The 25282-nt window shown below is 40.3% G+C and overlaps 1 protein-coding gene across 18 annotated transcripts in view; it reads right to left on the bottom strand.

Moving 5' to 3' along the window:
- Positions 1-25282, bottom strand: part of LOC110530308 (astrotactin-1) — a 270605-nt gene that overhangs the window by 17694 nt on the left and 227629 nt on the right. For all 18 annotated transcript variants that reach the window (XM_036985941.2, XM_090182267.1, XM_021613237.3 and 15 more), the window contains one exon: positions 18604-18739. In XM_036985941.2, coding sequence (XP_036841836.2) covers positions 18604-18739 — 136 coding nt within the window. The remainder of the gene's footprint in view (positions 1-18603; positions 18740-25282) is intronic.

Below are 25282 nucleotides of genomic sequence, written 5' to 3'. Positions count from 1 at the left end.
ATGCAAGGTCTTGTCCATAATCATGTGAAACATCAATTGCTATGGAAATGCTGGGATGTGTTTTTCAATTATGTTAAAGGTAATTATGATGCAACTATGATGGTGATACGATATGGATTACAATTATCATGAATATTAAGGCTTTACGCACTACATGTTACACACATAGACACTCAACCATGTAAATTGCCAGAGTTATTATTTTGACATCACACATTACAGTCTTACTCTTATACAGACATCGTACACACACTATATCACATCCAATATCATACACATCAACCTACTCAGATTTGCTACACACATAATATCTTGTCTCAATGTTCTAACATCTGTGGCATTGGCTCACAGGCAAACAGGCAAGGGAATAAAACAAATATCGCTAGAACCTATTTCTTGAATTATAAATATCAGACATTTGAAAGCTCTAGTTTTGACCTTCACAATACCTCTGATGGCAGTAACTTTACAAGCACTAATTATGGTCAGTTTAGACTGAGAATAGTATCTAGTTATGGTAAGGGGTGAAATAAGTATAGCCAGTTATAAATAATGGTTTAGCAGATTATAAAAAAAGTAGGTCAGTCTTTACATCGCTAAAAGAAAAGGAATTTAACATATACTGTTTACAGGAAACTCACTCTACATCCTTAGATGAAGTTGCATGGAAAAAGGAATGGGTGGTGAAATAATTTTCTGTCATGGACAAAGGAACTCAAAGGGTGTGATGATATTAATTAACAAAAATTTGGATCTGAATGTGCAAATACTCAGGAATGATTCACAAGGAAAGTAGATCCTTTTGAATATGAAAGTGGACGAAAGAGATTTGGCTCATTAATCTATATGGTTCAAATCAGGATGATCCACACTTCTTCGAAAACATTTATACCAATTTATTGAACTTAAGGGCAACAAATGATCTAATCATTATGGTAGGACTATAACAGTGTTAAGTACCTCAATGGACCGTAAAGGTAATCGCTCAACAAACTATCACCGTGCCCTTAAGGAAATCACAAATATTATGGACACATTGTGGATATTTGGAGACTAAAAAAACCCGACCTAGTGAGATATACATGGAGGAGACTTAATCAAGCTAGTTGTCTAGACTACTTTCTTGTCTCTTTCTCTCTTGAATCAAAAGTTTTAAATGTTTTAATAGGAGACAGAATGCGATCGGATCATCATATAATTGGCATTCACATAACTCCCATAGATTTTCCACGTGGACGGGGATATTAGAAATGTAATCAAAGTTTACTGGAGGACAACTTATTTTTAACTAAGACAAAATCATTTATAACTGAACTTTTCCAGTATAATATAGGTTCAGAAAATCCCCTTATTGTTTGGGATACATTTAAATGTACCTTCAGGGGTCATTCAATTCAATATTCATCAATAATAAAAAATCAGTTTCTGTCTAAAGAGACAAGACTAACAAGGGAAATCCATGAACTAGTAGTACAGGTAGATTGCAATAAAAATGATACAAAATAAGTTAGAGGAAAAACAAAAATAACTTGAGGAACTTATTCAAGAACGATCTTATGTAATCTATTACAAAAATAAAGCAAACTGGATGGAATGTGGAGAAAAATGCACAAAATTCTCCCTGAATCGCCAATACAGGAACGCTAACAAAAATTGTTTTGATGATATTTTAAAAGAGGAAGCAAATTATTTAAGGCAGATGATCTCTTTTCCGTCTCATCCTTTTCCACTGAATGAAGATTATGGAAAGGAATTCATTCCAAATAATATAAAAAATGGATCAGTGCGAAGGCCAAATTACAGAGGAACAACTGAAGCTATTAAATATTTTCAGTCTGGAAAAACCCCAGGGTTTGATGGCATACCAGTAGAGGTATAGCAAGTATTTTTTGATATACTAAAAGCTCCATTGTTAGATTGTTTTAGCTACTCCTATAGAAATGGTAGTCTGTCAGGCACTAAGCAGGAAGATCTGATTTCTCTATTATTAAAACAAGACCGATGGCAATTATAAACACCCATTCTATCTAAAAAAAAAACTGGAGGCCCCTTACACTTCAAAGTTGTGATGCAAAAATACTAGCAAAATGCATAGCACTCAGAATTAAAAGGGTTTTACCGGTACTGTTCATCCTGATCAGACAGGTTTTTTTACATGGACGATACATTGAGATAATATACGACAATTACTAGAAATAATAGAACAGCATGAAACGCATAAGAAGCCAGGAATGGTGTTTATAGCGGATTTTGAAAACGCAGTTGCTAAACTAGGAATAGATTATATTTATAAATAACTGGATTTTTAAATTTTGTTAATTTTCTTGTAAAATGGGTAAAAATAATGTACAGCAACACCAGGTGCAAAATAGTAAATAATGGCTACTTCCCGCAGTCACCATACCTATTCGTTGTGGCCATCGAAATGCTAGAGGTAATGGAGAGGTAAATACAGTGCCTTGCGAAAGTATTCAGCCCCCTTGAACTTTGCGACCTTTTGCCACATTTCAGGCTTCAAACATAAAGATATAAAACTGTATTTTTTTGTGAAGAATCAACAACAAGTGGGACACAATCATGAAGTGGAACGACATTTATTGGATATTTCAAACTTTTTTAACAAATCAAAAACTGAAAAATTGGGCGTGCAAAATTATTCAGCCCCTTTACTTTCAGTGCAGCAAAGTCTCTCCAGAAGTTCAGTGAGGATCTCTGAATGATCCAATGTTGACCTAAATGACTAATGATGATAAATACAATCCACCTGTGTGTAATCATGTCTCCGTATAAATGCACCTGCACTGTGATTGTCTCAGAGGTCCGTCAAAAGCGCAGAGAGCATCATGAAGAACAAGGAACACACCAGGCAGGTCCGAGATACTGTTGTGAAGAAGTTTAAAGCCGAATTTGGATACAAAAAGATTTCCCAAGCTTTAAACATCCCAAGGAGCACTGTGCAAGCGATAATATTGAAATGGAAGGAGTATCAGACCACTGCATATCTACCAAGACCTGGCCGTCCCTCTAATCTTTCTGCTCATACAAGGAGAAGACTGATCAGAGATGCAGCCAAGAGGCCCATGATCACTCTGGATGAACTGCAGAGATCTACAGCTGAGGTGGGAGACTCTGTCCATAGGACAACAATCAGTCGTATATTGCACAAATCTGGCCTTTATGGAAGAGTGGCAAGAAGAAAGCCATTTCTTAAAGATATGCATAAAAAGTGTTGTTTAAAGTTTGCCACAAGCCACCTGGGAGACACACCAAACATGTGGAAGAAGGTGCTCTGGTCAGATGAAACCAAAATTGAACTTTTTGGCAACAATGCAAAACGTTATGTTTGGCGTAAAAGCAACACAGCTCATCACCCTGAACACCCTATCCCCACTGTCAAACATGGTGGTGGCAGCATCATGGTTTGGGCCTGCTTTTCTTCAGCAGGGACAGGGAAGATGGTTAAAATTGATGGGAAGATGGATGGAGCCAAATACAGGACCATTCTGGAAGAAAACCTGATGGAGTCTGCAAAAGACCTGAGACTGGGACGGAGATTTGTCTTCCAACAAGACAATGATCCAAAACATAAAGCAAAATCTACAATGGAATGGTTCAAAAATAAACATATCCAGGTGTTAGAATGGCCAAGTCAAAGTCCAGACCTGAATCCAATCGAGAATCTGTGGAAAGAACTGAAAACTGCTGTTCACAAATGCTCTCCATCCAACCTCACTGAGCTCGAGCTGTTTTGCAAGGAGGAATGGGAAATAATGTCAGTCTCTCGATGTGCAAAACTGATAGAGACATACCGCAAGCGACTTACAGCTGTAATCGCAGCAAAAGGTGGCGCTACAAAGTATTAACTTAAGGGGGCTGAATAATTTTGCACACCAAATTTTTCAGTTTTTGATTTGTTAAAAAAGTTTGAAATATCCAATAAATGTCGTTCCACTTCATGATTGTGTCCCACTTGTTGTTGATTCTTCACAAAAAAATACAGTTTTATATCTTTATGTTTGAAGCCTGAAATGTGGCAAAAGGTCGCAAAGTTCAAGGGGGCCGAATACTTTCGCAAGGCACTGTACCTGTCTATTTATGGAAAAATTTCCCTGATAAACTCCTCAGTCATCTCAGTTTACTCACTTATGGCACTGCCTACTCCTGATGATTCATTTTTCAAATCATATGAGCAAAAAATATTTTGCTTTATCTGGGAAGCTAAACCAGACAAAATAAAACGTGCACATCTATATAATGAATAGGGTGGGTTAAGATTATTAAATATAAAATAACTAAACCGCTCTCTAAAAGCTTCTCATTCAAACGTTTTATTTGAACCCTAAATGGTTCTCAGGTAGATTACTAAGAAATGCTCATCCATTGTTTAAAAATGACCTTTTTGCAGATTGCCATGTCTCATTTTTGATTGATTGAAAATTATACTTTTTTTCAAAGTCTCTCTTTTTCAAACAAGCATTGCAGAGCTGGCTACAAGTTTGATTTCACCCCCCTGAAGAGATAGGACAAATATTACATCAAATATTATGGCTGAACTCAAATGTGCTGGTTGATAAAATACCTGTATTTATGGGAAAGATGTTTGAAAAGGGTATTTTGTTATTAAATGATATTGTAAATTAGAATGGTAGAGTTATGTCCTTCATGGAGTTATCAGAATTGTACAGAAATGTCTGCTCAATCCAAGAATACAACCAATTGATTACAGCATTACCCCAAAAATGGAGGAGGCAGGTGGCAGCAGGAGATAGGGAACTGGTCTGTCTGCCAAATGTAAAGGATCAAAACTGGCGGAGGAATTCAAAATAGCATAAATAGGAAAGTATACCAGTTTCATTTGAGGACCAGAATGTTGACAACTGTGCCATACAGATTGCAAAATAGTTGGGAAGAGATTTTTGATGTACCGATTCCATGGTACAGGATCTATAAGTTGATATATAAAACAACGCAAGATTCAAGACTTTGTTCTTTTCAGCTAAAATTATTATATAGAATTCTTGCCACCAACAAAATGTTGAATATTTGGGGCATAAAATCATTGAAACACTGCAGATTTTGTTGTGAGGATACAGAATCAATAGACCATTTATTTTGCTATTGCCCTCAGGTAGCCTGTTTCTGGTCTCGGGTTCAGGAATGGCTGACAATGCATAGCATTGATCTAAAATTGACCCTAGAGATAGTACTGTTAGGAGATCTGGAGAGACCGGGTCAGTCAATTACTAATACTCTTAGTAAAAGTATTTATCTTCAACTCACAATGTTTGGATTCTATTCGATTAGACAGATTGAAATTGTACATTAAACATCACAGCATATTTGAAAGATGTGTAGTGTAGAAACCCAAAGTGAGTGGCCAGCAGAGATAGATGGGATGGGCTGATGGGATGGGCTGAGGGAAGTTGAGGTTTGGTATGTGGAATTGGAGACAAGTGGGAGTAGAGTTGCTGTGTGGGAGATAGAATGGTCAAATTTAAAACAAATAAAGTCAAAATAAAACAATAAAAAGTACATTTGAATGACACCAAGTGGCAGTGTTTTTACAACTAATGCCGGTTTGCCTGAGGCTGATGCCGTGCAGGTGTTTGAACACATGCATATTAGAGGTCGACCGATTAATCGGAATGGCCGATTAATTAGGGCCGATTTCAAGTTTTCATAACAATCGGAAATCTGTATTTCTGGGCACCGATTTCCGATTATTATTATTTAAGTCAGTTAAGAACACATTCTTATTTTCAATGACTGCCTAGGAACTGTGGGTTAACTGCCTTGTTCAGGGGCAGAACGACAGATTTTCACCTTGTCAGCTCAGGGGTTCCAATCTTGCAACTGCACAGTTAACTAGTCCAACGCTCTAACCATTGCACTCCACGAGTAGCCTGCCTATTATGCAAATGCAGAAGCCAAGGTAAATTGCTAGCTAGCATTAAACTTATCTTATAAAAAACAATCAATCATACTCACTAGTTATAACTACTAATCAAGTTCATTGCACGCAGAGTCAGGGTATATGCAACAGTTTGGGCTGCCTGGCTCATTGAACTAATTGGCCAGAATTGTACGTAATTATGACATACATTGAAGGTTGTGCAATGTAACAAGAATATTTAGACTTAGGGATGCTACCCGTTTAGATAGAATACCGAACGGTTACGTATTTCGCTGAAATAATAATCGTTTTGTTTTCGAAATGATAGTTTCTGGAATCGATCATATTACTGACCAAAGGCTCGTATTTATGTGTGTTATTATGTTATAATTAAGTCTGATTTGAAAGAGCAGTCTGACTGAGCAGCAGCAGGCCCGTAATCATTCATTCAAACAGCTCTTTTGTGCATTTTGCCAGCAGCTCTTCGCAAGCACAGCGCTGTTTATGACTTCAAGCCTATCAGCCTAATGGCTGGTGTAACCAATGTGAAATAGCTAGCTAGTTAGCTGGGTGTGCGCTACTACTGTTTCAAACGTCACTTGCTTTTAGATTTGGAGTAGTTATTCCCCTTGCGCTGCAAGGGCCGCGGCTTTTGTGGAGCGATGTGTAGCGATGCTTCGAGTGTGGCTGTTGTCGATGTGTTCCTGGTTCGAGCCCAGGTAGGGGCGAGGAGGGGGACGGAAGCTATACTGTTACACTGGCAATAATATAGTGCCTATAAGAACATCCAATAGTCAAAGGTATATGAAATACAAATGGTATAGAGAGAAATAGTCCTATAAATACTATATTAACTACAATGGTTGCGGGACAGCTATTGGGGAACTGTGGGGGGGGATCTTGGAGGGTTCGGGTTCACGTTTTCTGGCCTGGTGGTAGATCGGTCAACATGCCCTTTAGCAGGGCATTGACCCTGGATGCGTCTGTGTCACTCTGAATGGGAATCTGTTGGATGACTGGTATGATGTAGTTTTTTAGCTGCTTCACTGCAAGTATATTGTACGTTTCGAATATTCAATAAATAAAAAAAATCTATTTAAAAAAAAAAGCTTTTTACTATTATTGTTTATATCATTTATTTTTGTTTCATAGTATACTTAATTTTGTATTTTGTTTGAACACATTTCTCAAATTGCAGTACGTTTGCCAATCGGTTGTGTAGCCAGACATATTTGTCATTCCTTCTGCCTCATCCCTCTCAGCCCTAGCATTTTCAGTTCCTCATCAATCCACTGGTATTAAAACCGTTTTTACAGTCATTTAATAAGCAATTTCATAAATGTGTCAAGTGCAGCACCTGGTTGCTCCTCATTACACCTCACAGACCAACAAATATTCTTCAACATAGGAATCACTACAAAACCTCTTGTATGACCTCATACACTATATTAGGAACAGTCTTTGGAACGTTGGTTTTCCTAGATATGGCTACTATATGGATTTGGATACTGCTTTAAAGCACATTTCTGCAGCATTAGTAAAGATGTGATCAATACATGTTGATGGTTTCATGCCTGTAGCATTTGTAACTAGCCTGGTAGGTTGACTCAAACTTTAGAGTTTTCTATCCAGGTTCTAAAACTGTTACAATTATGTCTGTGAGTATAACAGAACTGATATGGCAGGCGAAACCGAGGACAAACCATCCCAATGTTTATTCAGCCTACCACTATTTACAATGGCTGCCTACCACTATTTACAATGGCTGTCACTTTTACTAAGTACTCCCAGATTGCAGTTCCTAAGGCTTCCACTAGATGTCAACAGTCCTTAGAAAGAGTTTTAGACTGGTTTTTGGAAAAATGAGCCAGAAATTGTAGTTTTTCTAGGTGGCTCCCATTTTGGCTGTAGTGTTTCCAAGCGCGTGAATGAGAGCGCGTTCTTTGGTATTTTTCTCCGGTAAAGACAATAACGATTCTCCGTCTTAAATTTTATAGTTTATTTACGTATTAGAGTACCCAAGGTTTGATTATGAACATAGTTTGACTTGTTTGGAAAAGTTTCTTAGTAACGTTTGGGATTAATTTTGTATGCATTTTGATGGAGGAAAACTGGGTGGATTATTGACTGAAGTGCGCCAGCTAAACTGAGTTTTTATGGATATAAAGGACATTATCAAACAAAAGGACCATTTGTGATGTAACTGGGACCTTTTGGAGTGCCAACAGAAGAAGCTCAAAGGTAAGGTATTTATTACATCGCTATTTCTGACTTTCGTGTCGCACCTGCCTGGTTGAAATATGTTTTTCAAGGTTTTGTATGCAGGGCGCTGCAAACAGCAGTGTGCTTTCGCCATAAAGCCTTTTGAAATATGGCATAGCAGCTGGATTAACAAGTTAAGTTTTAAATATGAAAGTTAAATATTTATAATTCTGTAGTTTGAATTTCACGCTCTTCAATTTCACCGGATGTTAGCCAGGTGGGACACTACCGTCCCACAAGAAGTTAAGCTACATTTTAACGTGGGCTATTTTCAACACGTTTCTGGGATGCTTGATTGTTTTCATTGCTTTACTGGGAAGCTTAGCAGAAGTAGACATGCTCATGTTATTTATGTTAGTGCAGGGTGAGCTTCACACAGTGGACTTCCTACTAGGGCGCACTGCCTCAGTGCTAACAGTATAACTCTGGTTCATAGGCACATGATTACAACATACAATAGCTGTAGGCTCAGCAGAGGCATTCAGGGTGATTAGATGGATATCAATTTGATTACTTACATTGAGTCTTCCAATGCCACTGGGATAATGTACGTTTGCTGAAGAATTATGACAACTCAGAAACAATGGTAGTGTAACGATGCACGCTGAGAGTCGGGAAGCATGTTCAGGGAGTGCATGCATTTAATAAATAAATAAATAAATAAATACACACACACACACACACACACACACACACACACACACACACACACACACACACACACACACACACACACACACACACACACACACACACACACACACACACACACACACACACACACACACACACACACACACACACACACACACACACACACACACACACACACACACACACACACACACAATGACGACTGGGGGAGAAACCAAAGGGAGTGACATATATAGGGCAGGTAATCAAGGAGGTGATGGAGTCCAGGTGAATGTCATTATGTGTCTAATACTGGTGACAGGTGTGCACCCTAACGAGCAGCCTGGAGAGGGAGCACACGTGACAGGTAGGGATTAACTGAGCTGGGTTTGGGTCATTGATAAGTCATTGTCTCAACGCAGCCTTATAATGCTGTGAAAAGATCCAGGAACACAAATTATTTGGGTGGATCCCATCCTCCTTATAATGAGCTTTGTTTCAAGAAGGTATCAAAATTGTCAACAAATGTTATTCCCACAGAGCTGCAATAGTCATGTAGCCAGTTACGGAGGGCTAAAAGTCTGCTGAAGAGTTCAATGGGGTGTTTCTTGGTGTTCTTTAAAATATTTCTTAATCTGTTCTGAGCTGCTCTTCAAAATGTCATTGAATCCCACATGAACTATGATACTCAATTTCCTTTTAACTTTTAACTCCTAGAGCATGGCAAAATTCATTACAATGATTGACCTTAAACACAGAGTTGAGCGTTCCATGTGGTCATTAAAAACACACTGGCCACCAGGCATCACAACATGGGTTTGCGTCACCACAATATCATCTTGTGTTACTACAGCCACAGGAACAAAACACACTGTAATGTCCAGTAACACAGAAAAGGAATAACCATAAACTACTGTCATTACACCTGGCAATGACCTCACTTAAAATACACAAGACCTCCCAAAGAGTTTTATGAGTTTTATCATTTTGTTTATAAACAAAAGTCATTATGATATTCAGTTGAAGTCAGAAGTGTACATTCACCTTAGTCAAATACATTGAAACTCAGTTTTTCACAAACCTAGTAAAAAATTCCCTGTCTTAGGTCAGTTAGGATCAACACTTTATTTTAAGAACGTAAAATGTCAGAATAATAGTTGAGAGTGATTTATTTCTGCTTTTATTTCTTTCATCACATTCCCAGTGGGTCAGAAGTTTACATACACTCAATCAGTATTTGGTAGCATTGCCTTTAAATTGTTTAACTTGAGTCAAACGTTTCGGGGAGCCTTCCACAAGCTTCCCACAATAAGGTGGGTGATTTTTGGCCCATTCTTCCTGACAGAGCTGGAGTAACTGAGTCAGGTCTGTAGGCCTCCTTGCTTGCACACGCTCTTTCAGTTCTGCCCGCAAATTTTCTACAGGATTGGGGTCAGGTCTTTGTGATGGCCACTCCAATACATGTCCTTAAGCCATTTTGCCACAACTTTGGAAGTATGCTTGGGGTCATTGTCCATTTGGAAGACCCATTTGCGACCAAGCTTTAACTTCCTGACTGATGTCTTGAGATGTTGCTTCAATATATCCACATCATTTTCCTGCCTCATGATGCCATCTTTTTTGTGAAGTGCACCAGTCCCTCCGGCAGCAAAGCACCCCACAACATGATGCTGCCACCCCCGTGCTTCACAGTTGGGATGGTGTTCTTCAGCTTCCAAGCTCACCCTTTTTCCTCCAAACATAACGTTGGTCATTATGGCCAAACAGTTCTATTTTTGTTCCATCAGACCAGAGGACATTTCTCCAGGTTATGTTCATATAGGACTCATTTTACTGTGGTTATAGATACTTTTGTACCTGTTTCCTCCAGCGTCTTCACTTCACAAGGAACTTTGCTGTTGTTCTGGGATTAATCTCTAGGAGACAGAACGCTTCTCCTTACGGAGTGTATTGACGACTGCGTGTTCCCATGGTGTTAATACTTGCGTACTGTTTTTTGTACAGATGAACGTGGTACCTTCAGGCGTTTAGAAATTGCTCCCAAGGATGAACCAGACTTGTGGAGGTCTACAATTGTTTTTCTGAGGTCTTGGCTGATTTCTTTGGATTTTCCCATGATGTCAAGCAAAGAGGCACAGAGTTTGAAGGTAGGCCTGGAAATACATCCACAGGTACACCTCCAATTGACTCAAATAATGTCAATTAGCCTATCAGAAGCTTCTAAAATCATGACATAATTTTCTGGAATTTTCCAAGCTGTTTAAAGGCACAGTCAATTTAGTATACGTAAACTTCTGTCCCACTGGAATTGTGATACAGTTAAATAATCTGTCTGAAAACAATTGTTGGAAAAATTGCTTGTGTCATGAACAAAGTAGATGTCCTAACCGACTTGCCAAAACTATAGTTTGTTAACAAGAAGTTTGTGGAGTGGTTGAAAAACAAGTTTTAATGACTCCAACCTAAGTGTATGTAAACTTCCAACTTCAACTATACTTCCAGCATAAATGTTATATTTTACGGACTACACCTCTCTGTTCATTGTGGCCTTTCTCCGCTGGAGATCTGTTGGTGGATTGGATTGGATTGTCTGACTGACCGACTGACCACAACCTTTTTGTATACGGTGTTTCATTTGTTTTGATGTGATGTATACTGTGATTATTTATGTAGTTAGTTGTAGTTGAGGACTTAGTAAGAGTTGATACACTTTATAGTTGTGTGGTAAAATAATTGTTATATTGATTGTATGAATTGATACTGGGTGTACGCTACGCTTCTCTATTCCGTCTGTTTCTCTGTTCTTCCTGGCCTTTCTCAGCTGGAGATCTGTTGGCGGATTGGACTGTGTGATTAACCGACTGACTACAACCTTTTTGTATACGGTGTTTCATTTGTTTTGATGTGATGTATACTGTGATGATTTATGTAGTTAGTTGTAGTAGAGGACTTAGTAAGAGTTTATACGCTTTATAGTTGTGTGGTAAAATAATTGTTATATTGATTGTATGAATTGATACTGGGTGTACACTACACTTGTATGAACGGACAAACATTGCGTGACTAAGGTCACTTGAGTTCCCTGAACTTCTTTACCGGGCTGGACTCTTTAGGCCCGAGGTACAGGACATTTCTGGAGGAAACAGAACACATTGTGTTATTATTATATGTGTGTGTAATCATTTGTTGGTAATACAGCCCACGCAAAAGAATAGTTGTTCCAATGTTTTAAGGGTTTATGAAAAGTTTATTTCCATCCTGACTTTTACATAAGTCGTTTGTATTGGTGTAGACTTGACGGACCAGATGGGACTCATTCCCTCCCAAACCAAAAGGAGAAACCAATGTTTTCTCTGGTAGGCACAACCTACCTGGCACCCCTATAAATAATAACCTCAAGTCAAAACGGTTAGATAAAAAAATGGCTCCCCAGTTGGGACAGCTCAACATTGAGAACTAACCAAAGCAAATCTTTTGTGTGGAATTAAAACAATGGATTCACCCCAAGAAAATGTGCTCATCCATATCCTACCTGTCAATGGGAATACACAGGGCCATTCTGACCATCAAGCTGACAACACAAATCAATGTGAATGGAGATAATGGAGTTGATTTGGGCAAGAGCCCTGGGAATCTGAATGCTCGGTCTGGACCACCGGCTACAGGAGGTCTAACCAGTTTCTCACTTATTGACATAAGTGTGGAAGTACTGAGCTAGCCCTCCCTCCCTCCCAACCTTCCGCCATTGTCTGGTTTATCTCACGATGTTGTAGTCCTACAACTTCAAGGTGACATCCTTGATATTCGTCGGACTCAACAACATCTCCAAACTCTAATCCACCATAAATTCAAATGTCTGAGGGAAGAGCAGCAACAGAGTGCCATGAAATTCAGAAACTCACTGAGCACTCTAACCCACAGTTGACAGAGCTCAGTGAGAGTGGAAGACGGGAAATTACTGGTGCTATGGACAGGCAGTTTGACTACCAACGAAACCAACTCACTGCCACTCTCCAATGGCGCCTGCAACATCACCACACTGAGGTCTTCAAGGACGTTAATTCTGTTTTTTCTCCCCTGGTTTAACACTGTAGACCACTTGCAGAACAAGCTTTCTAATTGTGTTAATGTTTGATGACGTGTCTGTGGACATGGCCTCCATTAGGCACAACTCCTTGCACAGAGCTTCTCTGGTGTCCACTTCTGTTCAGACCACTGGGGGCCAAGCTGGAACCTCCGAACAGCCAAGACAAGGTCATGCTGCAGCCACCCCTTGCAGGATGCAATCCACCATGCATCCTGGTGTTCATTTTTATGGTCCGATAACTCCCTCCCCCTCTACTTCCTCAATCCCTCCTAGCTCTTTTGTTCATGGTGATTTGAGTAGACGTCATGTGGGGGCGATGCCCATTAACCTCTTTCAGCTAGGGGGCACTATTTTTATGTTTGGAAAAATAACGTTTCCAAAGTAAATGGCCTATTTCTCACGCCCATATGCTAGAATATGCATATCATTATCAGATTAGGATAGAAAACACTCAAGTTTCCAAAACTGTCAAAATATTGTCTGTGAGTATAACATAACTGATATTGCAGGTGAAAACCTGAGGAAAATCAAACCAGGAAGTGGCTTCTATTTTGAATGCTCCATGTTCCATAGCCTGCCTTCGCTCCATTTTAAAGGGATATCAACCAGATTCCTTTTCCTATCGCTTCCTCAAGGTGTCAACAGTCTTTAGACATAGTTTCAGGCTTTTATTTTGAAAAATGAGCGAGAAAGATCACATCGCGTCAGGTGTTCACATGAGTTTTGCTTGCGCAGCCATTGTCTCTCCCACCTACTGAAGAAGACAAGTCGCGGTTGATATATTATCGATTATATATTTTAAACAACCTGAGGATTGATTATAAAAAACATTTGACACGTTTCTGTGGAGATTACGGAGACTATTTGGAATTTTCGTCTGCGTTGTTGTGACCGCTCGAGCCTGTGGATTTCTGAACATAACGCGCGAAACAAACGGAGGTATTTTGGATATAAAAATAATCTTTATGGAACAAAAGGAACATTTATTGTGTGGTGTCCAGATTGATATCGCACACAATTGCTACTGGTTTCCATACAATCTGATCAAGAATAATTTCTTCCAATCAGAAGCTACAAAGTTACATGATTGGGGATCAAATGTGTCAGTCTTCTCTGCCGTTGCTCCGGTACCACTAACCCTTGCTAATCCTTCTGATGATCTCCTTTTACCGGCTGTTAGAAGAGCACAGCTGGAACAGCCAGAGGAGTTAATGCTGTTGGAACAGCTGCAGAATAATGCTGATGTATGTACTTCAAAGCTAGGACTCATCGGGCTCCTGAAGCACAAAATATTCCTTACACAGGAAATGCCGATCAAGCAGAACCCATATCATTTGTCCCCAGCGACGCTAATCATCCAAAAGGGACTCATTAATGATATGTTAACACAGATATAATAAAAACGTTCCTCCTCTCCCTGGGCTGCTCCTGTTGTCCTCATCCCAAAAAAGACCGGTGGTCTTAGATTTTGTGTGGACTATAGGAAGACCAACAATGTTTCCCAGACTGATGCCTATCCTCTTCCCACCATCCACGAGATCCTGGAGTCATTATCTGGTGCTGTTGTGTTCACTACCCTTGACCTCAATAGTGGTTATTGGCAAGTTGAAATGGACCAGGAAAGCAAGGACAAGACTGCTTTTGTCTGTGCTGGGGGGCTTGTTTTCCTTTAAGGTGATGCCCTTTGGATTAAATAATGCACCTGCAACTTTCCAAAGACTCATAGAGATTGCGTTAGGTGAGCTCAAAGGGAAAATCTGTTTAGTCTGCCTGGACGATATAATGATCTACTCCCAGAACAGAGAACAACACTTTCAAGATCTTCAAGCAGTGTTGGACAAGCTAAGAGAAGCTGGTCTGACCTTGAATGTGAAGAAGAGCAACTTCTGCCAAACCTCCCTGAAGTTCCTTGGCCATATTGTGTCTTTTGACAGCATTCATGTGGATCCTGAAAAGACAAAGGCTGTACAAGACTTCCCTGTGCCAACCACACTCAAGGCCCTTCAACGGTTCCTTGGGATGGCTGGATGGTACCATCGGTTTGTGTCGAACTTCTCCCAGGTGTCAGAACCCCTCAACGCGTTGGAGAGAAATTCCTATGGATGGCAGAGTACCATACCTCCTTTGAAACCCTGAAACGACACCTCGTCACACCTCCCAATTTAGGTCATCCCAACTTTGATTGCCCTTTTGTTGTTTACACTGATGCAAGTGATGTTGGACTTGGTGCTGTCCTAGTCCAACAGACTGGTCTTGGCACTGAAGAAGTGCTAGCGTTCGCCAGTCGGACATTGAATGGAGCAGAACAGAACTACTCCACAACCGAGCAAGAGTGCCTTGCAGTTGTCTGGGCTTTGGAAAAGTGGAGGTACTACCTGGAGAAAAGACACTTCACTGTGGTCACTGACCATTGCTCCCCTGTGTGGGTGTTCAAGACCAACAAACCAAGTACCAGACTCATTAGATGGGCTCTACGGTTGCAAGAGTTCACCTTTGCAGTAGAATACAGGAAAGGAAAATACAACACTGTTCCAGATGCCTTATCCAGAGCTCCTGCTTGTGGTAATGGTGGCCCTCATCTTACATGTGCTACTGTCCTGTCTAGCAGTCGAGACTCACCCAAAACTGACTTTCCCATCTCTGATGGGGCCATTTGGAAAGCCCAACAGGATGATCCAGAAGTACAGGCTTTGTATCAGACTATCCTGGAAGATGGAGAAAATATGGTCAATCCTACCACAAAGCTGACCATCATTGAAGACAAAGTCTACCGTGTTGTACAACTACCTCACAGAACCCTCTACCAAATGTGCATACCTGAAACTCTACGCCTTCAACTGCTTCAACATTTCCATGAAGACCCATTAGCTGGTCATTTGGGCAGGTTCAAAACCTACAAGCGGTTGCAAGCATTACTGTACTGGCCACATCTGAGCATGGATGTGAAGTCACACATCCGAAACTGTCAGGTTTGTCAAATGTACAAACCAGAAGGTAGAAAGCCTGCTGGCAAGTTGCAGCAAACGGTGGTTACCCGACCTTGGGAAATGTTAGGAGTGGATTTGATAGGTCCATTTCCTAGAAGCTCCAATCAGAATGTGTACATGCTTGTTTTTGTTGATTACTATTCAAAGTGGGTGGAGCTCTTTGCCCTGCGTCAGGCAACAGCGAGGACCGTCTCTAACATCCTTACGAAAGAGATCCTGACTCGCTGGGGAGTGCCTGATTACATCCTGTCTGATCGAGGTTCCCAATTTGTCTCTGATCTCTTTGAGGAGACCTGCCAAAGATGGAACCTGAGACAGAAGTTGACCACGGCCTATCACCCACAGACCAACCTCACTGAGAGAGTAAATCAAACCTTGAAGACAATGGTTGCTTCCTATGTAGGGACCCAGCACAAACACTGGGACAAGCACCTTCAAGAGTTTCGATTTGCCCTGAATTCTGCTGTGCAAGAATCCACTGGAGTCACACCTGCAGAGCTGAACCTAAGTCGTCCCCTCCGAGAACCCTTGGATATGGTGCTACAGCCTCAGCAGCTTACTCCAGACGCTGCTTGCTATGACCAGGTAGTCCATCTCCATGACTTGAGAGCTCATGTCTCAAAGAACATGATCCAGGCTCGACTCAAGCAGAAGAGAAATTATGAAAAGAACAGACGGGACATGCAGTTCCAGCTTCGTGAGCGGGTGTGGCTTCGCACTCATCCTTACTCGAAAGCTGAACAATTCTTCTCGGCCAAGCTCGCTCCTAAATGGCAAGGACCATATAGGATTTTGGAGCAGCTGGGCCCTTTGAACTACCGAGTGGTGAAAGAGGACACAGGTGAATATATGCGCGTTGTCCATGTCTCACGCCTTAAGGCCTGTTACCCCTCGGCTGAGGAATTGGAGGCGATTGAGCACCGCAAGGTCCTGGATATCTTTGAAGAGGAAAGTGAGGAGACTTTTCTCGGATTCCCAGACCCAGAAGTCTCACACCTTAAAGCCTGTGACCCCTCAGCTGTGGAGCGTGAGCTCCAAAAAGTCATGAATATTTCTGTAGAGGAAAGTGATGAGGAGACCTTTCTCAGTTTCCCCGACCAAGATGTGCCTTCCAGTGCAATGGTCGGCTTTTTCCAGGGGAGGGGGTGTGTGACGGCCCTGAATTTTTCTGAACCGTCTCAGTGCTTCTCCTTCCAATAGGGTGCTTTCCCTTTAATTCCCAATTAAATAGCCAGCATCAGCTGCGCAAAAGTGGGGTTGTGATGGAGACGTGAATGAGGATGTGTTCAACCCTCAGTTCCGAAGCTTCTCTATTCCGTCTGTTTTGTTGGTTTTAAACGTGTGTTTTGTAGCCTAATAGAGTTTACCCAGGATCGGATCCACTCTTTGCGTCTGTGGACTACACCTCTCTGTTCTTCCTGGCTTTTCTCAGCTGGAGATCTGTTGGCGGATTGGACTGTGTGATTAACCGACTGACTACAACCTTTTTGTATACGGTGTTTCATTTGTTTTGATGTGATGTATACTGTGATGATTTATGTAGTTAGTTGTAGTAGAGGACTTAGTAAGAGTTTATACGCTTTATAGTTGTGTGGTAAAATAATTGTTATATTGATTGTATGAATTGATACTGGGTGTACACTACACTTGTATGAACGGACAAACATTGCGTGACTAAGGTCACTTGAGTTCCCTGAACTTCTTTACCGGGCTGGACTCTTTAGGCCCGAGGTACAGGACATTTCTGGAGGAAACAGAACACATTGTGTTATTATTATATGTGTGTGTAATCATTTGTTGGTAATACAGCACACGCAAAAGAATAGTTGTTCCAATGTTTTAAGGGTTTATGAAAAGTTTATTTCCATCCTGACTTTTACATAAGTCGTTTGTATTGGTGTAGACTTGACGGACCAGATGGGACTCATTCCCTCCCAAACCAAAAGGAGAAACCAATATTTTCTCTGGTAGGCACAACCTACCTGGCACCCCTATAAATAATAACCTCAAGTCAAAATCGTTACATAGTGCACATTTTGTCAAGGACAAGGTCTTCTCTGTCATGTTTGTCTGTGCACCTAATCTCTTGATCTTATGATTCTTGTTTCTGCTATTAGCATTAAGTGCTACGTTGACACACTTTCAAGCTGTTCCAAAGTATGAGCTACTTCCCCAACTGTCTGAACCATATTTAAAACACTTGTCTTTAAGTAGTACATGCACATGACAGAGGAGTGATTCCAGGCTCTCCCCTTCACAAACTGGTTGTTGTTCCCTTCATGTAGACTGTTTCCATTGGATAACACCTACATGACTTACACATCAATGGAACATCCAGGGAAGTTGGCTTAGGCCAAGGACAGTGCTTCCCTCAGAGCAATAGACAGCAGAGTTGTAATACAGTATAAAAGTTATAGGAAATATGCTTACCCAGGTTCTGTCTTTACTCTCAGAAGATTTGCTAGCTAGTTTGACATGATCCAGTAACCCATTTTCATATTCTGCAATTCCTCAAATTTCACATTTTCCTTTTTCACTTTTTTGTTGTGGTCTTTTTCTAAAATATCTTACATTCAAGTCACTACTTGCTAAATCAAGCTTGAAGGAGGCAAGCAATGCATTTACAAGTTAGTTATGTACTGTATATTTGACATTATCTGAGTGGTGATAATGATGATGATATAGTATTTTCCTTTTGTAACACAAGAGAAACACCCATTGCTAATGGTACAGTAACTTACATGTAAGTGGTGTCTGGCTCCAGGCAGCGAATGATCATGCTGACGGAGGAGGTCAGGAGGTCAGGGATATCCCCAAGCATCACACACGGAGACTTGGCCCCAGACAGGATATCATCCACAAAGCTCAACATTGTCTCTGTATGGGAGGAAAACCCATTCATCAAATAATCACTGCCATCAAGAGAGGAAATGTCCACCAACAAACATCACAAATATTAATTCATTGCAACAGCTACCATATTTGAGTAGACCTTCAAATAATCAGCCAGAAATGGAAATTGAGATGCTTTAACCCACATGAATCAATTATTCTAAGCCATGGGCTAATATCTAAGGCTTTTACATTCAGTTTGGGGCACATTAGGAACATGTACAGTATGTGTACCGTCAGCCACCAACATAAGGTTTTCACAGATCTTAGCTCAACTAATATGCCATGCTTGTTCTAATTAAGGAGAGGCAGGAAAGGTGTTTTCCCAGCTGGGTTGCATGCATCAAAGGGCATTTGCTATGGGGCTATGCATTTTAGCTCACTGGGAAAGACATTCTTTCAAGTGGTCACTCTGTATGTCCTCTCTGAATCCTGCTCAACCCGTATGGGTCACAAACTGGTAAAAACATTGGGTTAGGTGCCAGTGAAAACGTCACAGAGAAAAAAAAGACTGTACCAGCTGTCACTGAGAAATATTTATCTTGCACAGAGGAACGTGTTTTTAAAAACAAAAAGATTCAAATTAAAAGTGACATTGTGAAATATTTAAGTTCACCATACTGGGACTTATTGATTGATTGATCATTTCCCATGCCTTCTCACACTCCTCTCTCGTTTGGATGGTCCATGTGGTGAATCCAGACGTAATTGGGGACCCGATATGAAAAACTCTCAGCCATCTTCAGCACCTGTTCGATCCATTAACAATTGGAGTGAAATATATTGGCTAGAGGGACCAAGTCTGCAAAACTGACTGTAAAACCTCAGAAGGTGAGTCAACCCATAATTCACTTCAAACTTTTTGGCACAGTGATTTCTCCCAGCAATCAAAGAATCCTAATGTAAACAACCACAGCTGAATGACAAGCACTTAACGTTTGTCCTAAAAGGAAAAGCTATCTCAAACATCATGGTTCTGTAAACGAGTCCATTTTAAAAGTAGTATTGGCAAGATACAGTACTATAACGCACAATGTACTGTAGGAGTGCATTATATTTACATATAATCTACAGTACCAGTCAAAAGTTTGGACACACCTACTCATTCCAGTTTTTATTTGTATTTTTTTTTACTATTTTCTATAATTGTAAAATAATAGTGAAGACATCAAAACTATGAAATGACAGAAATGGAATCATGTAGTAACCATTTTATTTTTTAAACAGATAAAAATATATTTTATATTTGAGATACTTCAAAGTAGCCACCTTTTGCCTTGATGAAAGCTTTGCAAACTCTTGGCATTCTCTCAGATTCATTAGATTCATGATATATTCACCTGGAATGCATTTCATTTTACTGGTGTGCCTTGTTAAAAGTTCATTTGTGACTCACCACCTGGATTCGGTCTTATGTAGCAAAATTTGAAATTGTGTTTTTTACATTACATAAAAATAGACATTCAGAACTACAAAATGGTTAATCATATATTGCATTTGAGGAGCAATGGGAAAGTAATTCTGCTTTGAAATTTGATGAACTTGTAAACTCACTTTTGAGAAAATCGCTTTTGAATGTTTTGCTATCTAGTGAAGAGCATTTCTTTATCTACACCCATTCAGCATCGTTCACACCCCCCACCTTAAGCTTTAGCCCCACTCATCACGTTTCGCTCTCGCAGCGCACACTTGATGCTCTGGCCGATGATTTGTTTACATGAAAACAGCCTAACCAGTTCTGCTGGCAACAATTTCATTATGCTTTTTTTGCAGATGTTTACAGACTCTGGGTATATTCAACTGGTGTTGTACACACGTTATGTAACGTTAGCAAATGAGCCAGCCAGCCAATGTTAGCTAGTTAAATAATAAAAAGTACCAAAAATGCCAAAGTGCAGGGAGCTAACCAACAATTTCCAATGTTTGCTAGCTAACATTAGGCTCTAACTAGAACAGCACAAGGCTCTGGGAGACGAATAATAACATCAGCAAGGGATCCAGCCAGCTAACGTTAGCTAGCTAGCTAACAGTACACTTTAGCTTCAGACATATAGCTTGCTAGATAGGTAAACAATGTACTTAGCTAAGTAAACAAAGTGCAAGTTCACACACACGTCACAAAGCATTAGCTAAAAAGCCAGACAGCTAACGTTAGCTAGTCAAACAACAATGAACAGTGCCAACAATGCCACAGTGCTGGGCGCTAACCAACCACGTTTAATGTTAGTGAGCTAACATTAGGCTCTAAATCGAACAGCAAACGGCTCTGGGAATAATATCAGCTAGCCAGCCAGCCAGCTAGTGTTAGCTTGAAATGAAACCACTTTCTGTCAAAATTAGAAACATTTTCAGATATGACAAGTTAACGTTAGCTAGCTAACGCTAGACTATCTTACCTGTATACATCATTGTGCATGGACGCGTCTCCCTGTCAGGAATGCCATGCCACGGTTGCCCTTAGTTTGAAGATGAAATCCGGAGACACTTGTTTACTCCATCTCCATCATACTCTAATTCCACTGATTCCACAACAATAAAAAAAAAATTTAAAGCAGCGTTCGACAGGATTACCAACACAGACTGACAAGCTTCTATGGCAGACCAATCTGAACTCCTCTCTCGGCATGTCCAGCCCACTCATTATCTCAGCCAATCATGGCTAGTGGGAAGGTTGCCAAACTTTTTCTGTGGCTTAACCTGTTGATTTTCGTGACAAGGTTGCCTGCTGCTAGCAAGGCATAATGCTATGCTAGGCTATCGATAAACTTACACAAATGCTTGTCTAGCTTTGGTTGTAAAGCATATTTTGACAATCTGAGATGACATGGTGATTAACAAAAGGCTAAGCTGTGTTCCAATATCTTTCACTTGTGATTTTCATGAATAGGAATATTTTCTAGGAAGATTTATGTCCGTTGCGTTATGCTAATTAGTGTCAGATGATGACAACGGTCCCGTTCACGGGATGGGGTGTCACTAGAGGTTAAATATTTTTAGTAATTTAATTTGTATTTGGCGCTCTGTAATTCAGCGGTGGTTGACGAAAATTATCCCGCTAACGGGATGAGTGCATCAAGAAGTTAACCAACGAGGCTCGTAATTTAACAATTTTATCGTATTTACAGATGAAAGTTCACAAGGCATTTCTGCCAAACGCATATTGATAAATATATATATTTTTTACATTCACATGGAGCTCCTGTTAAGTCGTGACATGCGACATACACCTAGTTTCTTGAATTGGGTCACATTTGTGGAATTTATTTCCTTGACTTGCTTGGGCCAAGAAACACGTGCAATGGACATTAGACCGGTGGGAATATGTCCTTTGATGTGATGAGTCAAAATGAGAGATTTGGTTCCAACCGCCGTGTCTTTATAAGTAGGTGAACGGATGATCTCTGCATGTGTGGTTCCCACCGTGAAGCATGGAGGAGGAGCTGTAATGGTGTGGTGGTGCTTTGCTGGTGAACCTGTCAGTGATTTATTTAGAATTCAAGGCACACTTAACCAGCATGGCTACCACAGCATTCTGCAGCGATAACCCATCCCACCTGGTTTGCTCTTATTCCCACTATCATTTGTTTTTCAACAGGACTATGACCCAACACACCTCCAGGCTGTGTAAGGGCTATTTGACCAAGAAGGTGAGTGAGGGAGTGCTGCATCAGATGACCTGGCCTCCATAATCACCTGACCTTAACCCAATTGAGATGGTTTGGGATGAGTTGGACCGCAGAGTGACGGTAAAAGCAGCCAACAAATGCTCAGCATATGTGGGAACTTCTTCAAGACTGGAAAAGCATTCCAGGTGAAGTTGGTTGAGAGAATGCCAAGAGTGTGCAAAGCTGTCATCAGGTGGATACTTTGAAAAATCTAAAATATATTTTGATTTGTTTGACACTTTTTTGGTTACTACATGATTCCTTGTGATATTTAATCGTTTTGATGTCTTCACTATTATTGTACAATGTTGAAAATAGTAAAAATAAAGAAAAACCCATGAATGAGTAGGTGTGTCCAAACTTTTTACTGGTACTGTATATACACTACCGTTCAAAGGTACGGGGTCACTTAGAAATGTCCTTGCTTTTTAAAGAAAAGCCAATTGTTTTTGTTTGTCCATTAAAATAACATCAAATTGATCAGAAATACATTGTAGACATTGTTAATATTGTAGCTGGAAACAGAGATGGACAGAGGCCTGTAAAGACCAATGCCGGAGATGAGAAGCAGGTACAGGGAGTTGAACATTTAAAGCAGAAAAGACAGGTATAGGACAGGAACACCGTCAGCACAAAGACATACAAACATTAAAGCAGAAGTAGGGAAGAGAGCAGGGAACCAGACATGTATATAGGGAAGGTAATGACAGAGGTGATTGAGTCCAGGTGAGTCCAATAATCACTGTTGCGCGTGACAGGGGGAAGGCAGGTGTGCGTAATGACGATGCCGGGAGTGCCCAATGCTGGGGAGCCTGGCGCCCTCGAGCACAAGGAGGAGCGGGAGCAGGCGTGACAGAGGCCCATTATCAGCAATCATCACTCCTGTGTTCCAATGGCACGTTGTGTTAGCTAATCCAAGTTTATCATTTTAAAAGGCTTATTGATCATTAGAAACCCTTTCACAATTATGTTAGCACAGCTGAAAACTGTGTCCGGATTAAAGAAGCAATAAAACTGGCCTGCTTTAGACTAGTTGAGTATCTGGAGCATCAGCATTTGTGGGCTGGATTACAGGATCAAAATGGCCAGAAACAAATAACTTTCTTCTGAAACTCGTCAGTCTATTCTTGTTCTGAGAAATGAAGGCTATTCCACGCGGGAAATTGGCAAGAAACTGAAGATCTCATACTACTCCCTTCACAGAAAAGAGCAAACTGTCTCTAACCACAATAGAGAGAGGAGTGCGAGGCCCCGCTGCACAACTGAGCAAAAGTACATTAGTGTCAAGTTTGAGTCCATATAACTTATTATGCAACTTAATTTTTACTCCTGAACTTATTTAGACTTGCCATAACAAAGGGGTAAAATTATTGACTCAAGACATCAGGGTTTCATGATAAATTAATTTGTAAACATTTACAAAAACATGAATCCACTTTTGACATTACGGGGTATTGTGTGTAGGCCAGTGACAGAAACATCTCAATTTAATACATTTTATATTTAGGTTGTAACACAACCAAATGTGGAAAAAGTCAAGGGGTGTGAAAACATTCTGAAGGCACTGCAAGAAGCAGACACATCCACACCAATTCGATATTGCTTTCCGTAGTCGAGCAAAAACTGAATTCCATGGGCCTGTCTGGCCCCAGGACCGAGTTTCCCAAACTCGGCCCTGTGTGCACATTTAGCTTTTTGTCCTAGCACTACACTGCTGATTCAAATAATCAAAGCTTAATGAGGAGTTTGATACTTGAATCAGCTGTGTAGTGCTAGGACAAAAACCAAAACGTGCACCCAGAGCCCCAGGAACGATTTTTTGGAAACCCTGTGTTAGGCTATAGCACACATTCAACCTCCAGGAAAGAACAATACAATAAGCCTACAACAGATGTGTCGTGCCGTGGGGTAAAAATGAATGAATGCGCAATGGTCATTGCCAAAGAACAGGCAGAACCTAATCCGAAATTCTATATATTATCGAAAAGAAGAGGTTCTAAGGTACACAACCCTGAAAAAACTGTCTTTCAACACTAAAATTGAGCACATGAAACCTGTTTCAAATTATCACTGAGAAGTAGGCTAACTGTTCCAGACATGAGATCATCTCACTTCGCACACGAGAGCATCACTTCGCACTGGCAATTTTTTACATTTCATTTGTTATATTTCATTATATTCTTACAATAAAATAGATTTGACTTTACTGTGATAAGGGCACAGCAATATAAGAGTGCCTTGTATTCTATAACAAACAAGGATATGCCACTGCATAACCATAATCACATTAAAATAGGCTACATTAAACTCAGAATAGGCTATTCTATTCATTAGAAAATACTGTTTTTGATTTCCTAATATGGCTTTATTAGACTGTTTAAAATATACAAAATGCGTCATTGGCTGCTTCTTGTATAGGCCTACTTTTTGTCCTGTTCTACTAAATAGGCTACACATCTGGTCAACTAGCCTATCTTCTCCTTGTCGATTTCATGTCCTTCTCAATTGGCCGACGAGACAATAAAGGCAATATTGTTTTTATTTCTTAGTAATTCTTAGTATTTTCTTAGCAATGACAAAGCTCTGAGCACAGGTGATTGACAGTTTATTCTCTGATTTGTTATCACAGATGGAAGGGCATTTTAGTAATGTTTCATGTCTGTTGAAAAAAACTGTTTTTTTTTGTTGGTACATATCAATTAATTGAGGAACTCAAAAACAAAAGAAAATTAACTTTTCATTGAGCAGTGTGCAGTACAAGGGGGCTGATGGGCAGTCAAGGGTTGTTGAGTAACGGACTGGACCAATCATTGACAACGGTGCATGACCTGTCTTTTATTTAATTCGGTGGCAGGTTAATTCT

The sequence above is a fragment of the Oncorhynchus mykiss genome, chromosome 8 (assembly GCF_057628025.1).
Source record: "Oncorhynchus mykiss isolate SJ-2025 chromosome 8, ASM5762802v1, whole genome shotgun sequence".
In the NCBI taxonomy this organism is placed as follows: Eukaryota; Metazoa; Chordata; class Actinopteri; order Salmoniformes; family Salmonidae; genus Oncorhynchus; species Oncorhynchus mykiss.
Note: the sequence above shows the minus strand (reverse complement) of the source record. Positions and strands in the feature narration are given on the sequence as shown.